The sequence below is a fragment of the Balearica regulorum genome, chromosome Z, assembly GCF_011004875.1.
Source record: "Balearica regulorum gibbericeps isolate bBalReg1 chromosome Z, bBalReg1.pri, whole genome shotgun sequence".
In the NCBI taxonomy this organism is placed as follows: Eukaryota; Metazoa; Chordata; class Aves; order Gruiformes; family Gruidae; genus Balearica; species Balearica regulorum.
Window position 1 is genome coordinate 51,863,976 of NC_046220.1, and position 19,621 is coordinate 51,883,596.

Genomic DNA, 19,621 nt, shown 5'->3' on the forward strand with positions numbered 1-19,621 from the left:
ATTTAAATCTAAAATTGGACTTTTTTGCTAAATACAATTTGTTTTTAACTATTCTCTGTTTAATTAAAACATATTATTCCTGAATCTAAGAATTCTTCTTCCTTAAGTCCTACTAGTTGAATGTAAAGAAGGGGAGTTCAAAAGTAGTATTGGTTTTTGGTTTTGTGGTTTTGGGTTTTTTTTTCATTCAGTTCACTTTTATGTTCTGGTTGTAATTTAAAGTTTACTTGAAAGGTTTTAATAGTTTCCTGCTGTGATCTGGCTTTTCTAAGTGGAAAAACAGATGTGTACATTCAAAAGACAGCCTTGAGAACATAATCGTAACTTATAAATAAGAGAATGAGTGTGTTAACTCATTATCAAAGGGTAAGATGGGGTGTGAACTTGCAGTACATCTACAGTAACTGCCATGTACAAATGTTTTCCCGTGATAAAAATAAGGTGTTTTATCCTTTGAAAAAGATCTATAAAATTCTCTTACACTTTTCGTATTTTCTACTGGGTGAGAACAGGCTTTCCAGAGCAGCTAATACAGTAAATTCATATCCTTGTGTACCATGAGGCAACTTATATTATAATCCAAAGTTATAGTAATCCACTTAAGACCAAAATTTTAAAAATGAAGATAAGTTTATGCTGGATAATAGTCAGTGAGACCAATCCAATAGAGATACTTGGATTTTGTAGGTACGATCTTTAAGTCAAGCTAGGAATGTTGTTATTTTTATTACAGAAGAGGTGATGTTAAAATGAAATTTACTGTGGCTGGGAGCCAAGATATAGGAGTCTTATAAATCAGACTGTTTAACAGAATGGTTTTCCTATGTTTTGGAGCCTGTGTGTAGCAATCTGGCACAGCTTGAGATGGAAGATTCAGGAGTAACCCATTTGAGCTCGATCTATTCCCAAACTTTAAATACCTGAATGACGTTTTTTAACAATCTGGCAAAAAAGCCCAACTGTTTACATGTATAAATAAAAGATTACTGGTTTATAATTTTAGCACCTAAATGTATTGATGATTTGCAATGTAGATCAAAAATCCAATATTTGCCTTTAGCTGTACTTCTTCAGGAACAGCTCTTATTTAGTATTTCCACTCAGTTCAAACACTTAAATGAATTTGTAAGTGCTAAAGTCTCTCTCTTCTTTCTGTCTTGTTCTAGGATGTTTTTGTATTTAGGCATGAACTTGCTGTCCTAAGAATATCTGCCTTCATGGGTCTAATAATATTAGGTGGAATAAGTGGACTCTTTTACACTCAGCTAATGGGTATTTTCACTGTAAGTATCTAATTTTAGAAGTATATATTAGTTTTGTTTTCAGTAACATTAATAAAAGCAGAAGGGCAGATCGCATTTAAGGCAAGAACAGAGAAACACTTGCACTATGAGGCAGCTATTTGGTATGTGTTCTGTCAAGACTCTTGTCTCCAAGAAAATCTTAAGAAGCTCTTCTAACAAAGAAATGTCTAATAATTCACCCATCCAGGCAATTTCCTAATTGGTATTAGTAAATATATTGTCCTGGAATTGTGGAGTATACAAGGTATGTATTTGTGAGTTTTGATTTTTGTTTTTATTTTAATCTCTTACATGCCCTGGTCTCAATTATACTTTGTGACGGCAAGACCCACTGATAATTCATACATTCTGAGAACACAGAGTTTTTGTTAAGTATTTTAGTAATTATGCTTACTTTCATATCTCTGCAGTTACAAAACTGTGGAATGGAATAATGTACAATTTACAGTCTAAATGCATATTCTGTATTGAGAGGTACAGAAAAAATCCTCTGCATGGAAAAATTTTCCAGTTAAATTAATATGGTAACATAACAAATGTCTACAAAATATTTATTTATTTTTGTTGCTGTAAGATCCTCTCATGTACATTAGAAGTTAACCACTGCAGTAAATTTTTTAAAGTTATCTTGAGAATCCATAGAAGTGTTTGAAGTACTGCAGTGTTGAACAGAGGGAGTACATTAGTTGGATCTGTACATGTCTGAAAGGGTGTATGATCTGGGCTGCAAAACTTTTAAAGACAATAATATACAAGATTACAGCATCTTTGTGACTACAACTGATTGAGATCTGCCTGAGATTTAGTTCTGGGATTATGAGGGTTTACACAGTATTAACCTTTATAGGTGCATAATGGAAAACCTCCTAACTGTATTATGTAATTCCTTTGTATGGAATAAAGGACAAAAATTACTGTATAGTTTTTCCTTCTTAACATAATAATATTGCTTATTGTTTTTCTTGTATTACCTTTACACAAGTTCACTGCCTTCTGCTCTTTGTGTGACTGTAGCTATGCTGTGTATTATTTTTGCCATCCTCCAGCTGCCCTACCAGACTGCTCTCTGCACTTTCTGTCAACCCCCAGGTCTACAGATTTACCTTTGCGCCCCTTTACTGCGTGCCTGATTTCTGTTTCAAGGTCTTGCTAATAGGTTCTCACCTCCCTGTTTAAATGCTGGCACAAACCTTTGTGTCTGCATGCTCTAGAGTTGGGATTTTTTTCAAACCTGATACTCTGCCTTGCTGGGTATCTAGCTGAAGAGGTGCAGACATCTAAATTATGCTCACCTTTACTCCCAGTAGTGGGAGAGACAGAAACTGAGGGACACTTAGAGTTCAGATGCTGAAACATGGCTGGCTTTTTAGTCTCTGTTAAATGGATATATGAGAAGGAACAAAAAGCTATGTGATTGGTACTGCACTAAACCACAGAAATGGTACAGAAGAAAACAAGGAACAAAAATGAAGTCTACCATTTTGTTCTGTGTGCTGCCAGAAGCTGGACTAAATTGTGGCAGTGGCCATCAGCTTCCATTCAGATACTATTAGTATACATGAAATAAAACCACTCAGACTGAGCCTGATTCTGTCAGATACACCTGAAACTTGGGACATTTCTTTTCTGACACACAATACTAATTATGCTGCCTCTGCAACACGCTTGAATTCCCAGTATATTCTTTCACTGTTGTGAGCCTTAACGCTGTCAGGCGACTACCACCACTGCAAACTCTTACAAAGCGCTGTAAAGCCCCTTTATTCTATGTCAATTGTATAAAACACTGAGAAGTACATCCCATTGCACTTACTGAGCTGGCCACTACCCTGGAACAGATGTGGGCTAATAGCATTTTCAAGTCCAACCTCCTTTTATGTGCTCAAATTGTAATTCTGTGGATCGCTGAGCTGCAGTATGCCTGGATACTGTCTTTTGTCCTCTGTGCCAAACTTGGTGAAACAAACACACCACAGTAATTGAGGATATGGATGGACTATGAGGGGCAGATGCTAGAAAGTAAACATCTTCAGCATTAGGATGTCTCACTGCACCCTGCCTGTAGCAGAGGGGCTATTGTGCTTGCCTCATACGGACAAGGTTTCAGGTTTGGGATTGTTGGGTTGGGATTGCTGGGAAAGTAGAAAGTCTTTACTGGGATCTCCGAACTCTTAATTCATTCACACCATGTGGATGCTGTAGCATTGACTCATTGAAGAACATAGGTCATCTAGTCCATCCCCTGCTCAAAGCATTTCCATACCAGCAGCACAATCACTGCATTCTTTTTCATTCCTTTCTTCCTGGGTATAGAATTGGCAAGAATAAACAATACAGTCATTTTGAGGAAATCTGCTTGGGAACAACTAGTCAGACTTCAAACGAACAAAGCCAAATCTGTTTGGTGAGGTCATGCTTGGTCTGCAAGTTGTGTCAGAAAATCTCTCTATACAAATGGGGTTTGATTGTCAGCATTGTAGTGTGGGGATTTGCTTCCTCCACAAGCACTTACAGCTTTGGCTAGCCAATGGAAAAGGCAGAGGAGAGGGCAGCAGGTGAGTGAGTGGTTTCTCTGCAGGCTTCCCAAAAGCATTCCGATGATGCATAGAATAGGGGAAAAAAAATGGGTATACCCGCTCACAGTGGTGAGCGCACAGCGTGGAAGACATTCAAGTCCTGTAGAAGCAATGAACTGTAATCACTAAAAGACAGTGATGTTCCTACCATGTACTGTGCTGGAATTACTGTTCAGCATCTAACCTTCCTGTATAAGCTAAGCAAATTGTATCTGAAATGAGCTCTTCTTAAAATAATGAATTAATGATACTAATCTTAATTTAGTATAAGGTACACATCAAAATTTATTTCACAGCAGAGCACAATCATTGAAGTGTAATAGGGCAGGCTTGAGGTTAATTTAGAAGAAACTCAAACACCTGAAGGCATGGATATGCACAGTTAAAGCATTCATGTTGTATTAATTGCTGCATAGCTGCTATTGAGAGCATTAATTTCAGTGATTGCTGAAACTGCCCAGAGATGTGTGCAAGAGAGTGGACAAGAGCATAAGCCTTTTGGAAAAGGTGAAGCAGAGCAGCTCTTGCTTGTGCTTGTACAGGAAAATAGATAACAAACATTTTCCTAGTTCATGCTCCATGCTTGTGTTTGCAGTTTAACATCAAACCAAGATTAGTTCCACAGCTGCTGGATAAGAGTTATTTTTAAATAATAGAGACAATCAGCAATGCAGCTCTGTGATCTGAACTTTGACTGATACATACTTTGACTGATAGCATACATATATATATATGCTAAATGAGTCCAGCAAGTTCAGATTTGTTGTTATTTATATTTCAAATGCTGCCAAAATTGTATTTTTCGAAAGAAAAACTCAAGATTTATCAAACTTTGGCTGTTTTGTAGCAAAACTTCCTGATTCTCTAAGAGGTAAACTTGCTTGACTGTCATTATATAGTTTTTCCAGAAACCAAGCCAATAGTTTCTGTCTCATCTAAGTAATGTAAAGCTAAGGCTAACTTTTTCCAGGAATATTGGACGTGCAGATTAAAAAAATCCCCAGTTCTCTGTCTTTCAGTATCTTCTACATACACAGAATGTGCTCTGCTTACTGTCAGTCTCACGGAAGCAAGTTGGGAGAATGAAACTGCAGAGTTGCTCATCCTCCTTTAGCACCATCAGCAATAAGGAACTACGACCTGAAATGGCAACTTTGTGCTTCATTATTTATGGTTAATTTCCACAATCTGATGGCTCTGCTCAAATGTAAATGATTGGAATGTAGCATGGATTATGAAGCCTGATAGGTCCTCTAGGTCAGAGCACTCGTGCTGATTCTTCATATTTACAGAAGTTTATCCTTTTGCCACTGCAGGAAGATAGATAACGTTGAATGTATGGAATTGATTTGCATTACGTGACCTTTGTATACAGCATTTTCATAAGCAGAGTTGCTCTTTACTACAGTTGATGTGAGTGGTAGCTTGAAAGCCATAAGAACAAGCAGAAGTTTGTAATAGGATTTTAAGGGGAAATACTGGTATTTTCTCCTCTTTGATAATTTTTTTCAGAAGTCAAAAAATGTTGTCCAACTGAATATGTAAAGGACAGGATATATCTGATACACTCCAGCATGTTTTTCTGTAACAGAGCAGTAGCTAAAACAGGAAAGCAAAGCAGCACATTATGAAGTGCAGGTGAAATACTCTGCTGTGTGTGCTGGCATTTTCCAAAATTGAGTGGTGATGTGCAGTTGACTGATGTTCTGTGCCTATCATTGCATTAACTCTCATTGGATATTACAGTAGATGCATTATGTAGAAGTTCTTTAAAAAATGCATGTAATCTGCTGTTACCCTGTTTCATGTGTGTTCAACACATATTAAGATACTTGGAAAATATATGCTCTCTGGTAAAAACGAAAACTTTGTAACTTGTGTATGCAAATTTGACTTGTACACAGAGAGTGTTATTAAGGCTGTACTGCTCGACAAGGTGATTAACAGACCAAGTTACCTAACATGCAGTAATTTCTCTGGGTAGGTTTTCCACCTCTCTTACTGTGGTATCACCGTTAGGGTATCATTAGCACAAGGCTATATCTCATCTGAAGGTCCAGGGAGCCAAAGAGCAAGGGAGGTGACTTCCTGCAATGAGAGGAGAACAGCTGGTTGGCAAAAACTGTCCTTAGAGGAACTTTTGACATGATTGTTCTGATGAAGAGGGGAGCAGCTGAGGTGGCCTCTGTATACGGGATTAGTGCTTTCTCCCTAGAAACTAACATATGTGAAACACACTTCTAGCAGAGGGGGCACATGGCTCTTTTCATCCTCCTTCTCCAATTGCTTTCCCCAAGCTCTGTTTGCCTGTACTCTCATTATCATCCTGAATTTTAACACCTCTTCCAGCATGTACCTGAGATTGCCCTTGGAGAACTGTTATTTGGATTCTTTGGAAATAGAGATTTCTCTTTAATAAGTTTTCTGTAATTCAGAAGTCTTAGAAATAGGGAGAAATTTAAGATCCTAATTCAGGAACTCTAGAATCCTAAGAAGAGACTTTCTTAAAATCTCAGCATATCTATTAGTCTTCTTATAATTTTCATGTTTGTAGAGAACTGGGTGGAATAAACCAGTTTCAGCCATGAAGAAAGCACTGTCTGGCATAATTTCCAAAATGATCATGCATTATTATATTGAACCCCTGCATATCTTCCATGCCTAGTGCTTGCTTTTCCAGTCCTCTATCCCCTGTCATTGCTTGTAGTGCAAATTTGAATTTTACATTCCTTAACTGGAAATGAGCTCGTATTCTTAAATTCCCAGGCAGCATGATGTTTTTAATGACTTTGCTGAAGAAGTAAAAGCAAGCTTAGCATAAAACAGTAAGTAAAAAAACAAAACCAAACACAACCAAAAAAGATTGTTGTCAGTTGCATCCTCAAAAAACTAAATGTTCTCCTATTGAGAATAATTTCATTTTTTTTTAAAGTTATTTGTACCCCTTACTTCAGACTGTTTCTAGGTGCTTCTACTCCGCAAGCAATTACTCCTCTTTTGCCTCAACCACTGCAGGATTAGAAGATAGTTCTAGTATACACACTTTCAAACTCCATGAAGGTAGGGAGGTGTTTTTTTTTATTTGGGGGTTTGTCATAAATAGAAAAAAACCCACTCTTTATAGATAAATTATTATTTTGCTCGAGATGATAGTTCCATTTCAGAAAGTTTTAAAATTTTCCACAGAAAACCCATCCAAAACATACACTGTCTTGTGCAACTACTGGCTGTACCTATTAATGACATTGTATTGCAATGGCAAATGCAAAGTTTATCTAGAAAAGAATATTTTCCACTTAACCTAGTAGAAAATCTTGAAGAGCACATATCTGTATTACTCAGTTTTATTTGCAATTACTTTTTTTTTTCTGTAGGTGTCCTCATATCAAATAATAAAATTTCATTGGAAGCTAAATCAAATGGTATCCAGAAACTTGCTTGCTTTCTCAAGACATATTTTCTTGACGTGTTTTTTAAGAAGTCCTCTCTCATTTGATACTTTTACATGTAACAGACACTTGTTTTCCTAAAAAATATATTTATTCATTTATTCATAGGAAAAGGCATAAATTCACCTAGGAAGAAAAAAGTCTCTTTTTATCAACCACAGATTGCTTCTGATTTATGATTGTAGAAGGTAAAAAGCTGTGATTCAGGCTTTTTTAAAAAGGTGGAACTTTCAGGATGCTTGTGTGTATATTAGTACAAGACTAGCCCTGGCATTTGCATTTCTCTCATTCATGTTCCATTTTTTGCTTTAAGAAAGTACTTCTGTATGTATTTCATGTCAGTTCAACAGTTAAATGATGTTAAAACCCAGTTTTTCTGTTTATATAGTAAGATGCTGACATCAGTTATGTTTGATCTACAAGGCATGACTGTGGAACCAGTAATAAATAATATGGCATGCTTTTTTAAACAATGGCTCATCTGATTATTTTTATACTTGTTCCTGTATAGTAAGGTTTTAAATTGCACCAGACACTACTAAGAAGTGTTCAATTTGTTGACCTTTTTTAAGGCTGGTACCTTTTGCATATGTGATGTTTTCTTCTTCTCAAGATCTGTGGTGTTCTTTATTTTGTTGGCTGCCACCTGTCTGAAGCAATCAGCCACTTCTTTCTCTTCCTATGTACAAAAGGAAAATCCCGTCTTCCCATGGATGGTGGAAGGTAACAGGATAATCAGTTCAGCAGTGATCCTCTGATGTCATTGTGGGAGCCCTGTAAAAGCGGATTATCTGTGACCCAGATAAAATAATTAGAAATTACTTGGACACTTACAAATAACCGATCTACTAATCTCATTTCCAAAGTTAAAAAAGGCCTGTCTCTCAACGTAACACTACCAGATGTTTCAGTTAAACAGCATCCTTTGCAGAGACTAATCTGAACCCTAATTTTAAGGGATTACTTTTGATTGTTTTTTATTTCAAACACTAAACGGTTTGTGTTTTCATTTTTCCATATGTTCAAACAAAGTATATAGAATTAAAGACATCTTCTTCATTTTTCCAATATAGTCCATCAGATACGATTTTATGTGATTTTTTGTATGTTAGTATTGCAGATAAAAAGTTTTCATTATAATTATTTAGTAATTGCCTCTCTGGGGCAGAACTATGTAATGGATGGGCTTTTATAAATTTAATAGATACCATGTGGTCTCTGTGCAAGGTAGTGGATGTATTATCATAAACTAAGTGGACAGTGACTTTATTAATTTAATTAATGCTGTCGGGGTTTCCTGTTAATTAACTGTTTGAATGGTGTACAGTGATATGCCAATATCCTGGTGCATCGGTGCTGTGTGAATGTGGTAGAGAGAAATTTCCCTTTATTTGCTTTGGGGAAGATGGAAGGGAAAATAGTTTAACAGCTGGTGTTCAACAGTCTGTCTGGTGCACAATATGATGCCTACCACGTAAATTTTTCCCCTTAGAAGCATTTAAAAATGTTCATATTTGTTAAATGCTATGTTTTATTATTGTTGCAGCTTTTCTCCTTTTCACCTTCAAGTAGCAAACATATTTCACTAGCTATTTTTTGTTGTTCTTGTAAACAGATCCGTCTCCACAAGAAAGTCTTGAGCTTACTAATTCATACATTTTAACTGTTTTGCTTAGTGTGACTGATACGTACAGTGAGCATGTATTAAGGAACATTATTAATTTTGCTCAGGGCTTCTTTTCAAGAGGACAAAAACTTCCTTTTAAGGAAATTGGAAAAAGATGGAAATCGTACAAATTAATTTTATGATATATTTATCCCAAAGGAATATTTTTCAAGCAATTACTTTTCTTTAGGAGTATCATTTCATTTACTAGTATAATGCAAAAATGAAATGCAACCAACAAAAATGCCAGTGAAAAATTTAAAATTTTGTGTAGTCAGTAAGTCAGATAAAATTTTACAAAAGTTGAAATGCAAAATAATTAAAAAGTAAGTACAGTTATTCTAATAATAAAACCAAAGGCTTTTTAATTCTTTGCATATATTTTAGTGTTGATCCATTGCTGTTTTAATATACAGAGTGCCCAAGTGATCTAGTTGTGCTAAAATGCTTTTTGTCTGTAAAAATAAGTATCTCATTATTAAAAATATTTGTAATCATATCTTTAATCAGATAATCTATTAAATACTGGTTTGATTAGTGAAATACTAAGGGCTTTTCCTGTTTTTTCAAACATGGCAGAAATGTAATCAAGGAACTATTAATCCTCATAATTAAGTTTAGTACAGAAGAAATTAGTATTGGAAGGGGAAATCAGGATTCCCAGGCAAACATATTCTTTACCTGGCTATAATAAAATGTAAGATATAAATTAATTGCAGAGGGAGAGCAAAAGGCATATAAAATATAAACCCAAATACCAATTTGAAATTAGAGATGTAACAGAAAATAAATTCATGTTAACTTTGTCTGTCTGTATGTTTCCCATTATTCTTATCCCATTCCTTTTTCCTGTCTCTACCTTTAATCCACCTATAGGTAAATCTCCTATTAGAAGACTGCATAAAGTCCTATAAATTAAATTGTCAGGAATTAGTGATGTCCTGGTCTTTGAATGGGATTTTGTTAACTGTGTAAAGTCTTTTGTATATTTACCTTATTTTTCTCAAATAGACTAGCAATTAAACTGGTTTAACATTTTTAATTGATGTATCCTGACAGTCTTAATCACCTATCTACCATCAAAATCAAATTTTAGTTTATTTTTAAAAAAAAAACTCATTCATGAGCTATTTAAAATGTAATAATAAATTCAAGTGTAAGACACACAAAGTGACAAAAGATCATTTAGATCACTACATGGTGTTCGGTAAAGTGGGAATACTTTTATTGAATTTAATTATTTACAATATTTTTAAGGAAAAAGCTAAGTTGGAAAATTTAGTCAAATTTTATACTGTGCAGAGAGTGAAAAATATTGTGCCAAATCACAAAATATTGTGCCTGTTCATCACTCAAGGAAGAAGTCCTTTTAGAACTCCATTATTTTTCTAAATAGTAAAGGAAGTACCTTTAACCAGTTGAAAATAAGCAACTATAATAATGGTATTTGAGTGTTCTGGTGGCTGAGTACATTTTGTTTGAGTGTTGTGTGTTAAATTTAGCCATCAGACCATTAAAATGGCTTCTGTGTGAGAAAAGTCAACAGCTAGCCTTCCTGAGTATTTTTTGCTTAATATTTTTGTCTTAAGAAGGTACTGGTGTCAAGAAAAATAATACGGTTTGTCATGCTTCTTGCTGTAGCATGCAGCTATCTGTACCTAACACATCATGGATTTTAACTGAAGAGATCTGTTTGTATCAGCTTCTTTGTAGATGTGTTCCTAATTTGTTATCAGATGTTTTCTTTCATTGAATCATTTTCCAATATCTGACAAATACATTGGAAATCTATTTAACTAAATTCATCACAGCATTGAAGAGTGTAGGAGTATTCCCTAGATATAAGATAGTGTAGCTTCATTTTTGATTTTGCATACAATTATCTGGTTTAGGGATTTAAAGTTAAAACTGAACTAGCAATTTTCAGACTGAATCTAATTGTAATTGATAAAATTAATCATATTATTTTATGTGAGAAGTCTAGATTAAGAAAAAAAGGTAAAAAGTGGCCAAATGTAAACCAAAAATGTAATTAATGCCAAAAAGGAAAATTTCTGAAATATGAAGTATTCTTTCTGTGAGATGTTCAGTATTTTATATTCTTCAGTTGCTCACCTGCCATTTACATACACACAATGAAAGGATGTAAGGTAGAAGGAATGAAAAAAATCTATTGTTCAGATAGAGGATATGTTGTCTTGCGCTTTTGGATAACAGCAATGGCTGCAAATCCAGAAAGGCTTGCAGGTTTTGTTTGTTTTTTCTCTTTCTGCTTTATCATACTTGCCTGCTGGTCCTTATATACTGAGTATTTGAAAATACTTTATTAAGAAAGTGTGGTGTAATGCTTACATTCTTCTATTGCAAGTATTAAATAGAGCTGTGTTGATTACACGTCACTTTAAGCAAACAGAAGAAAAATTGAACCAGAGGTTGCGGCTGTGTGCTTTGGAGTTAGTTCTGTAAGTTACAAATTACAGCTTCTCCTTTGGAAAACATGAATCAGTAAGAGGAAAATATTGTTTCCATGTACTTCTTCCATGATAAATTAGTTTATGATGAATCCCATCCTATAGCACAGTTTGTTAAACAGTGCATGTGATCTTTTTTCAAAAAACTTTTTTCAGGCAGTTGGTTATGCTAATTAAAATAGAGATGTGAAAGATATATTCCTCTTAGTAGTTAATGCAGGTGCTTTCATTTGCAAATGAACCTTAAGTTGGTCTGGAGAATTACTTCAGTACTCTTACATATGACTCTCCAGTCTTAGCTGTGGCAGGAGCTTACTTTACTTGGACAAGATGCTCTTGCAGACTTGCAGTAAGTCTTCAAAGCAAAAAAAACCCCAAAACATTGTCATTGCCTCAGCAGAATCTGAACCCTTTGCCCTTTTCTTCTTATTTTAAAGTGATGTGTTGTAAATGATTGCTGTGTTTATTTCCTCTAATTTCTTTTGCCTTTCTCACTGAGGTACGATTTTTTTTTTCCTAGTTGCTTTAAGATGCTTATCAGTGGGTATGTATCTCTGAATAACCAGGTGCAGGAACAATAGTTGTTTCCAATCTGGATGATGACTTTAGGGGTCCAGATGACCCATCATGTGAAATTAATTAGTTGCAGGTTAGTCAATTCCGCCTTGTACGCAATTGTAAATTTTACGGGATTTTTGGAGATGGAGATTACTAGGACTCAATAGATATGCCACGTTTGGTCATACCAAATTATTTTCAACTTTCGGATGAGTGCCAATACTCCAAAAGAATTTAACATCAGCATTAGCTGTGAGTCTGGAGAAAAAAAAAATCTTAGCAGAGTTCTATTTGTATTAATAGTAATCCAAGCTGATAGTAGATGCAGACAGCCAAAGCCTCTTAGGCTGAACACAGTAATACTGTTGTTGTAGCAAAACCTTGGTATACATTAAATGCATAATTAAAACAGATGATATTCTGGTTGAAAGCCATTTGTGAGGTATGTTAATGAACAGAACACCTTGTCGTTCAGAAAAATAATGGTTATTCTGGTCCTCCTGTCTCCAAAAGAAGAAAATTCATCTGTCTGAGAAGAAAGTCATAATAATAGGCTAAAACTCAACTCAACCATGGCCCTCTCCCTTTCCTTTCTCTCCTGTTTCCAGAGGGGCTACCGAGTTTCCTGGGGTACTGTGAAGTTTCACTTTCATGTGAAAAATTGGTTCACTCTCAAATGACCGTTCATTTCAAATGAGCCCAGCTGTTTGGCAGCAGTGTTGGGGGAGGGAAGCTGTGAGGAAAATTTAGTTTCTTAAGTTCAGTCACCAGCACTTGTTAAGCAGCTGAACTTCAGAGAAAGATACTTCCTTCCATTCCCTCCAGCCCTAGTTCACAGCTTTTAAAATGTGGCTATAAAGTTTTTTTAATTCTGAAAAAGTATCCCAGAAGCAAAGGATTCGCTTCTCAGTCCCAATTCCTTTACTGTAAAGCAAAAGTATTCTAAAGTAGATGTTGGCATTTTAATAGAAGAAGAAGGAAGGAAGGGAGGATTTCCTTTGACTTCCTATCCAACTAAAATCCTTAATATGATTTAAAGGTGTGGAAGCTTGACAGTCTTACTGTCATTTTCTGCAGTTCCTGTTTTGGTGCTTTCACTTAGTTCATTAATTTAATGGGTTACATTTTTGAGAGAAGGAAACCCTGATGAGCATCTTCTGGGTCTTGATAACATGTCATGATAACAATTACAAACAAATACAACCCCTGGTTCCAGACCTAGGAATTCCTCCAAAAATCACAAATACAGTATTTTAGGGAGCAGTACAAATGTATTAATGAATAAACAATGTGGAGAAACATAGCAAAAGGCCATATTTAAGGTATTATTTTGTTAGGTTACTTCTGCACCCAAAGCTGTTGTAAGGCTACTTTTGCGAAACGATAGCATACATCTGTGATAGCTAGAAATTGATTATAGTCTGGACTACCATGCTACTATTGTACAAAAAGTCGTTAGCAATCATTGCTTTCAAACATACCAATATTATTTTGTACTATCAGGCAGACAGCTTTGAGTTGACCAGAGGACAATTCCTAGAGCTGAGATATTTTTGCAGTTACAGAAGGAGCTACTGCATCTCATGAAAATGCTGTTACAACTTCACTGAAATGTCGTGGAAGTAATATCTGTGTTTATTTAGTCCTTTTTATTCAGAGAGCTGCCTGTGGTTTTCTGTGGTGTTTGTTCTGACAAGAGTTGGACAAAAAACCAGCCCAAGGAAGCAGGATGTCCTGTGGCTGTGCTGTCAGGTCCTGCCCTAACAAGGAGAATGGCTTGTGTCTTGTAGTGCTTTTCTGCCACCTCTGCCCGGCGAGGGGGAATACGCTAGACAGGCCTGTAAGGAGGAGAGGAGAAGCAGTTTATCTATGGGAATCGTAGGAACAGACAGCATTTACAGTCTGCTGTCTCCAGTCCTGTCCTCTGTCACTGTTGAACAGTTGTTCAAATCCACCTGATGATGGGGCCGGAAGGGTTTATGCAGCCTGCGGTGGGCATGCCTTCTCTGCACAAGCAGGGAAGAACTTGTGCATCCTGGTGAGTTGCTGTGAGAAGAGGGAACTTCTTTCCCATGCCATAGGGCATCAGCTCAGGTTGTGGGCAGAATTAAGATTTTTCTCAGGTAGCATGTGGTAAGGAATCCTGTTCCAAAACTCATCAGAGCTTAGAAGGAGCAAATTTGGCAAGGGGAGTTGAGGCCACCCATGTCTGGTGAAGCAGGGAAGCAGCTTCCTGTACATTATTCCCCACTTATGTTTCACCCTTCCCCTTCAAAGCTTTATGAGAGATGGTGGCAGAATCCCAGCAGTCCCTGCGCTGAACTGGATGCACTGATGGCAGGAACAATCAAAGAACACAGTATGGTTTTATTGCTAGGTAGTGTTTCCATATGACAATGAAGCCTAATTAAACCACAGCCCTTGTGTCTCTGTATGCCTGGGACAATAGAGGCTAGCTCTTGGTTTCATTCAAACACTAGTGTAATCTGACAGGTGCGTTATGTGCATGCCTAAATCAGTGAATAGTAAAGGGAAATAGTAAGGTGTCATGAAAAGGAAATGGAACCATGAGAAATATTTCAATTATTGTATTTTGTCCTCATGAGTGATTTGGGGATAATGAACTATGAATGTGCATTGAAAACGCTAATACTGCTGGAGTTAAAATTGAAGTGATACTCACAAAGGAAACTTTTTTGTTAAATATATAGTACAAAAGTGAGAAAAAAGTACTATTGTTGGTAGTTTTAAAACTTCATTTGGGGATGATCTAAGCTAAAATTGATTTGTTAATTATAAAACTTTGTGACTCATTAATCATGTTCAGTAAAGTATAAATTTAATTTAGTTAGCTGCAGCGGTGCCTTCACTCTGCACATTATTTAAATTTTGTTACACATTAAGAGAATAATTTTGACACTTGGTATTTACCTGCAGAGACTATGGAAACTGATAGTATACTGCTAGCAGTTCTGTTTGCAGTCTAATACTCATGAAGGTAACTATTTTTAAACTTAATAGCTCCAGAACTGTTAATGGTTACATTTTACTAAATTTTACTGTGGACTGAGTGGACTACTCCAGGTCTGGAATGGGTGTTTGTGGAACCTTACACACATTACTTCTAAATGTCCCATGAAGTAATTGTACTATCTGAGTTAATTTTAGCTGTAATAATGCTGTATGTTTTCTTTGACATCCTGTGGTATGTGCTATCATAGTAAAACTACACAGGAGAGTTTCACATCATGTTTGTAAAAATCATTTAATGGACTGAGTAAATTTGTGTGCATAATCTCACAGCTGTTTAAAACTAATATGGCGTATGAGCAATATGTAACCTACTGGACTAATGCCAAAGCAGTGTACACTAAGAATTGATTCCCTGCTTTATTTAGTTGCTTTCATAATGACATTTTAACAGTTAGGAATGTAAATAAATACTATTTCATTGTATTTTCTTTTCTTTGACAGGACACTACAAGTATAGAAAAAATGTCTAACTGTTGTGAAGACATGTAAGTGCTGTAAATTTTCTACATTTATTTTCTGAAAAGCTAAAGGAATAGCTGCTTTTTTTTAATTGTGTGAGAAAGAAAACGAACTGAAAGCACTGTTAGAATTATTTTGCATGGTACCATGCCTTGTACTTCTACCCCTAGCAGCAGCTCAGTAATCTTTTAATGTTGGTTGTACACAAAGTAGCCCCACAGTATTCCCATTCCTTGAAAAGCCAGTGGAGCTATATTTTCTTTCAAAAGTATAGATCAAAAGACAGTTTCTGCTGTGTCTTGACACACATTTCATTGATTCTGAGGTTCTCTTCTGCTTCAAAAGTTGCCTTCGGTTGATTGACGACACAGATAGTTTCTGTTCTCCAAAGTTAAGTCACAGCTGCATGCCGTAATGAAAGAAAAGCTGAATTTGTGATGCTGGGGTACAATTCATCAGAGTCCAGTAATGGATCCCCAGCCAACCTGCATTGTTCTAGCTGACTGAAGTGCACCGTGGGCGTGCTGTCTTTCACTAATAATGCTGTCTTCTGTAGATCGAGGCCCCGAAAGCCATGGCAGCAGATCTTCTCAGAAGTTTTTGGCACTCACTGGAAGATCCTGTGGTTTATTCCTTTCAGGCAGAGGCAACCACTGCGAGTTCCCTACCACTTTGCCAATCACGTCTGAACAGATGGATGGTGGGCACAGATGGGTCCTCCATGCTGGAAGTGCGTTACAGGTTTTATGATAATAGGACTATGACAGTCTTCAAGTCAATTAAAATCCACCCACCAATCGTAAGCATCACAATGTGCCCCAGGCTTTATTTTAATAGTGGTCTTGATTCTGTTCTGAGATTAATACAAGTTGTATGTTTAACTTTAGGCATATTTACTTTCAAATTAGCTTTCCAAGGGGATTTCTTTTGTCTTTGAGGTTAATACCAAAACCAAGTGACTCGAATGCAGTCTTCCTCTATTTGTTTGATACTGGCTCTTTTGATTTTGATTTGGTAGGAAACACTGAAGTTTACATTGATTGTAAGCTTTCCCACTAAGTGTCTTATTCTGCCTTGAATTTTTTTTAGTCTTTTCAGTAGGTCTGTGTAGATAATATTCATGTCTTTTTTCTGCTACATGTGTTTAAATTCCCCAATACTGCCATTTATTTATGATATGCAGTAGTAATCCTGCAGCACCACACTATAAAAGGCAACATTTAAAACTGAAGCAGACTTCTTCCTAAACGTTTCTCAGAGAGGTTTTTATAAATACACGTAAATTTGTGTGTTTATGTAGAGATATCTTACATGTTACAGTTATTGTTCTGCATAGATATGATCTTACTGAAAAATATTCATGTCTTTATGTCAACAGAAGTGATAAAATGTTCCAGGGTAAAATATGCAGACAGAAAGCATGTTTTCCCTATATCCCAAGGATTTCTTTGCAATAATTCAACAAAGAAGTTGTATGGTGCAAATACTAGAATGATTACTTTTTAAAAATAAAGATTTAATTAGTTAGTGTAATGTACCATAAAGAAGAGTATATTGCCAGTAAAGTTATAAATTTTATATTTACTTTTGTTTAGTCATGATTAGCTGGAGTTGGTCTAAGTGTTTATATATGGGAAATATATGTGAAAATATTTTAAAATATTTATACATAAATACTGATATTTGCTATTAGCATGTAAAGTGTACTAACTGATTTAATAGGATACTATGCTGATGAATGATAGCTTGTTGTGGGCCCTTTAAGTATGGAAGTAGTTAACCAAAGAAAGCATCCTTAAGGTTACATCTGATAAAATGATGATGATTCCCAAAGTACTGGCTCAGCTTTGCTGTATCTGGAAAAATTATGTCATTTATTATAGCCCTCTGTATCTATACAAATAGCAGCATGAGATGTTTGTGATTTTTGAAAGTTCTGTGCATTTCTATGAGAAATTCACAGCTTCAGTGTTTTCAGTTATGCTGCTTACTGTGTTTGTTTTCTAGTCTACCAGGATAAGGATCCACCTTAAATGACAGCCATGCAACAGGATAATAAAAGGCACAAAATCAGGATGTAATATACATAGGTTGCGTTTGGAGAGAGTAATAGTTTGTTTGTGAACAGTTCATTCAAAAAGAAGGGCTAGATTTGTCATGAGTGGTATTCATAATGAATTTTTAGATCAGCTCTTTTAAAATCTTTATGGAGTCACTGCCAATGATGGGTGTCCCTTTATTGAATTAACAGATTTTGATGATCCATTGAGAGTTCCAAAAGGTACATCTCAAAAATCACTAGAATTTTAAACTTTTGTAAACTTCTAACATTTGAATCAACTTTAATTTCCCTCTCCTTTTAAAAATAGATGCAATATTTTCTTCATTTAAATTTCAAGCCTAATATTAAGCCATTTTTTCCTGGCATTTTTAGATGTGAGTTTAGACTTTCTTGAAGATGATATTTGCAGCAATATTTAAACAATTGAAAGCTTGAGGAAAGGCTGGAACAGTGCTTGAAATTAAAAAGAATGTGCATATATGTTATAAAGTAATGGCTGTATCTCTCTTTTTTAAAGGAATTCCACTATTATAGTCTCTCTGAAACACACAGGGAAATAATAGCAGTTTTGGTTTCTGTGCCAATATTTAAATGTTTTGAGAGCAAACCAGTAGTTTTTTAAAAGTTTTGCATGCTAATCAGTTATCATAGTTAGCAGATTATACAGTTCTTAAGTTTATTAGGAAAGAGGATCAAGAATTTTACTATTCTTGATACGTTCACTGTGAGGGCATAGAATTCTTCTGTTTTCTAGTATCGTTACAGTTAATTTAACCATGGACAACCACATCTGTAATACAGAATCTGCACAACGGTAGGAACCTTAGTTATAAACAGTGTAGGTAGGTTTTGTACATGATATGCAGTGAAGTAATGGGACCGTTAAATTTTGCCTGCTTTAAGCGGATAAAAATCCAGCAGCAGCCCAAATGTCATAATGTGTTCTGTATTCCAGTATTCTCAAACAAAAGAAGGTACCGAACGTAAGAAACCAATGCTGACGTGGCACAGATTGGGATTAAACGTGCGCTGAATATACTACAGACCGTAGACACAAACGTCCACGACGTGCCGCTGATGCGGGTGGGAGGTGCCCTGTGGGGACGCACGTCGTTTTGGGAGAGTGGGCGGCGGCGCGTCCTCCCTCGCTCTCCACGCGCCCTCTGTCGGCTGTCTTGCGCAACGACAGCGCGCGCTTGGCCCGGAGCAGGGGCGGTGCACGGCTGCCAGCGTCGTTGTGACGCAGCGGGTATAGGGAAGAAGACTCGGGTGGTTTGGGGCGGTGTGTGTACCGTGGGTGAGGCTGGCTTCTCGGTAGTAAAGAACGTTTCAGGTGAGCAGACCCTGCCTCGGGCCTGCCGCAGGTGAGAGTGCAGCATGCCAGGTTTATCTGGGAAATATCAGACCCATTCGACTTCCCTTTCAAACAACCAATTAGAAATTAAAATTTTAAAATCTGTAAATTCCAAAGTGCTTACTTAAATGACCAAAAGAAGAACCTTGAGGCTGAAGTGCATTCATTTAAGTAAAGCATACATTTAAGTAAATGATGTGCATGGAAATCTTGCCAGATTCTCAAATGAAAATGGTAATTTCACAGATTTAACAATTTCTCAAATGTTCTTCTATTTTTGGATTTATTTTTTTTTGTAAATATGTTTTTAATCAGTCTGTCATTCATCCTTAACATTAGGAATCAATATGTAATACGATTAAGGCACCTATTTTAGGTCTTACCCCATTTCTTAGTATGTGGAGGAGAGAAGGGAGAATTCAGAGAGGCTTCATTTTTAGGAGGCACCGAGGTTTACTCTTTGAATGACAGGCCTCTGAAAGTGTAAAAGTAATCAAAATATTTTTCAGAATTCTAGCCAATGACTCATGTTATTAGTTTATTAGAGTAATGTTTTTGACACTGATTGTCAGAGTTGCTCCAGCAGAAAAAGACGAGGTAGAGTTTTATGATCTGATTTGAAATCCTTTAAACCTTGAAATCCTTGAAATCCTTTGAATCCTTAATTTGAAATCCTGCTTCTTTCCCTC

The 19,621-nt window shown here is 36.1% G+C and overlaps 1 protein-coding gene across 5 annotated transcripts in view; it reads left to right on the forward strand.

Annotated features, from left to right (window-relative positions):
* The window catches only part of ZDHHC21 (zDHHC palmitoyltransferase 21), a 38,673-nt gene extending 20,606 nt beyond the window's left edge, over positions 1-18,067 (forward strand). For 3 of the 5 annotated variants that reach the window (XM_075739649.1, XM_075739648.1, XM_075739650.1), the window contains 3 exons: positions 1,167-1,283; positions 15,499-15,542; positions 16,073-18,067. In XM_075739649.1, the coding sequence (XP_075595764.1) occupies positions 1,167-1,283; positions 15,499-15,542; positions 16,073-16,205 (294 nt within the window). In that variant the 3' untranslated portion in view covers positions 16,206-18,067. Of the gene's footprint in view, positions 1-1,166; positions 1,284-6,434; positions 7,807-15,498; positions 15,543-16,072 lie in introns of those variants that run through there. The other 2 variants (XM_075739652.1, XM_075739651.1) reach the window with 2 other exon arrangements.
* Positions 18,068-19,621: the final 1,554 nt, after the last annotated feature.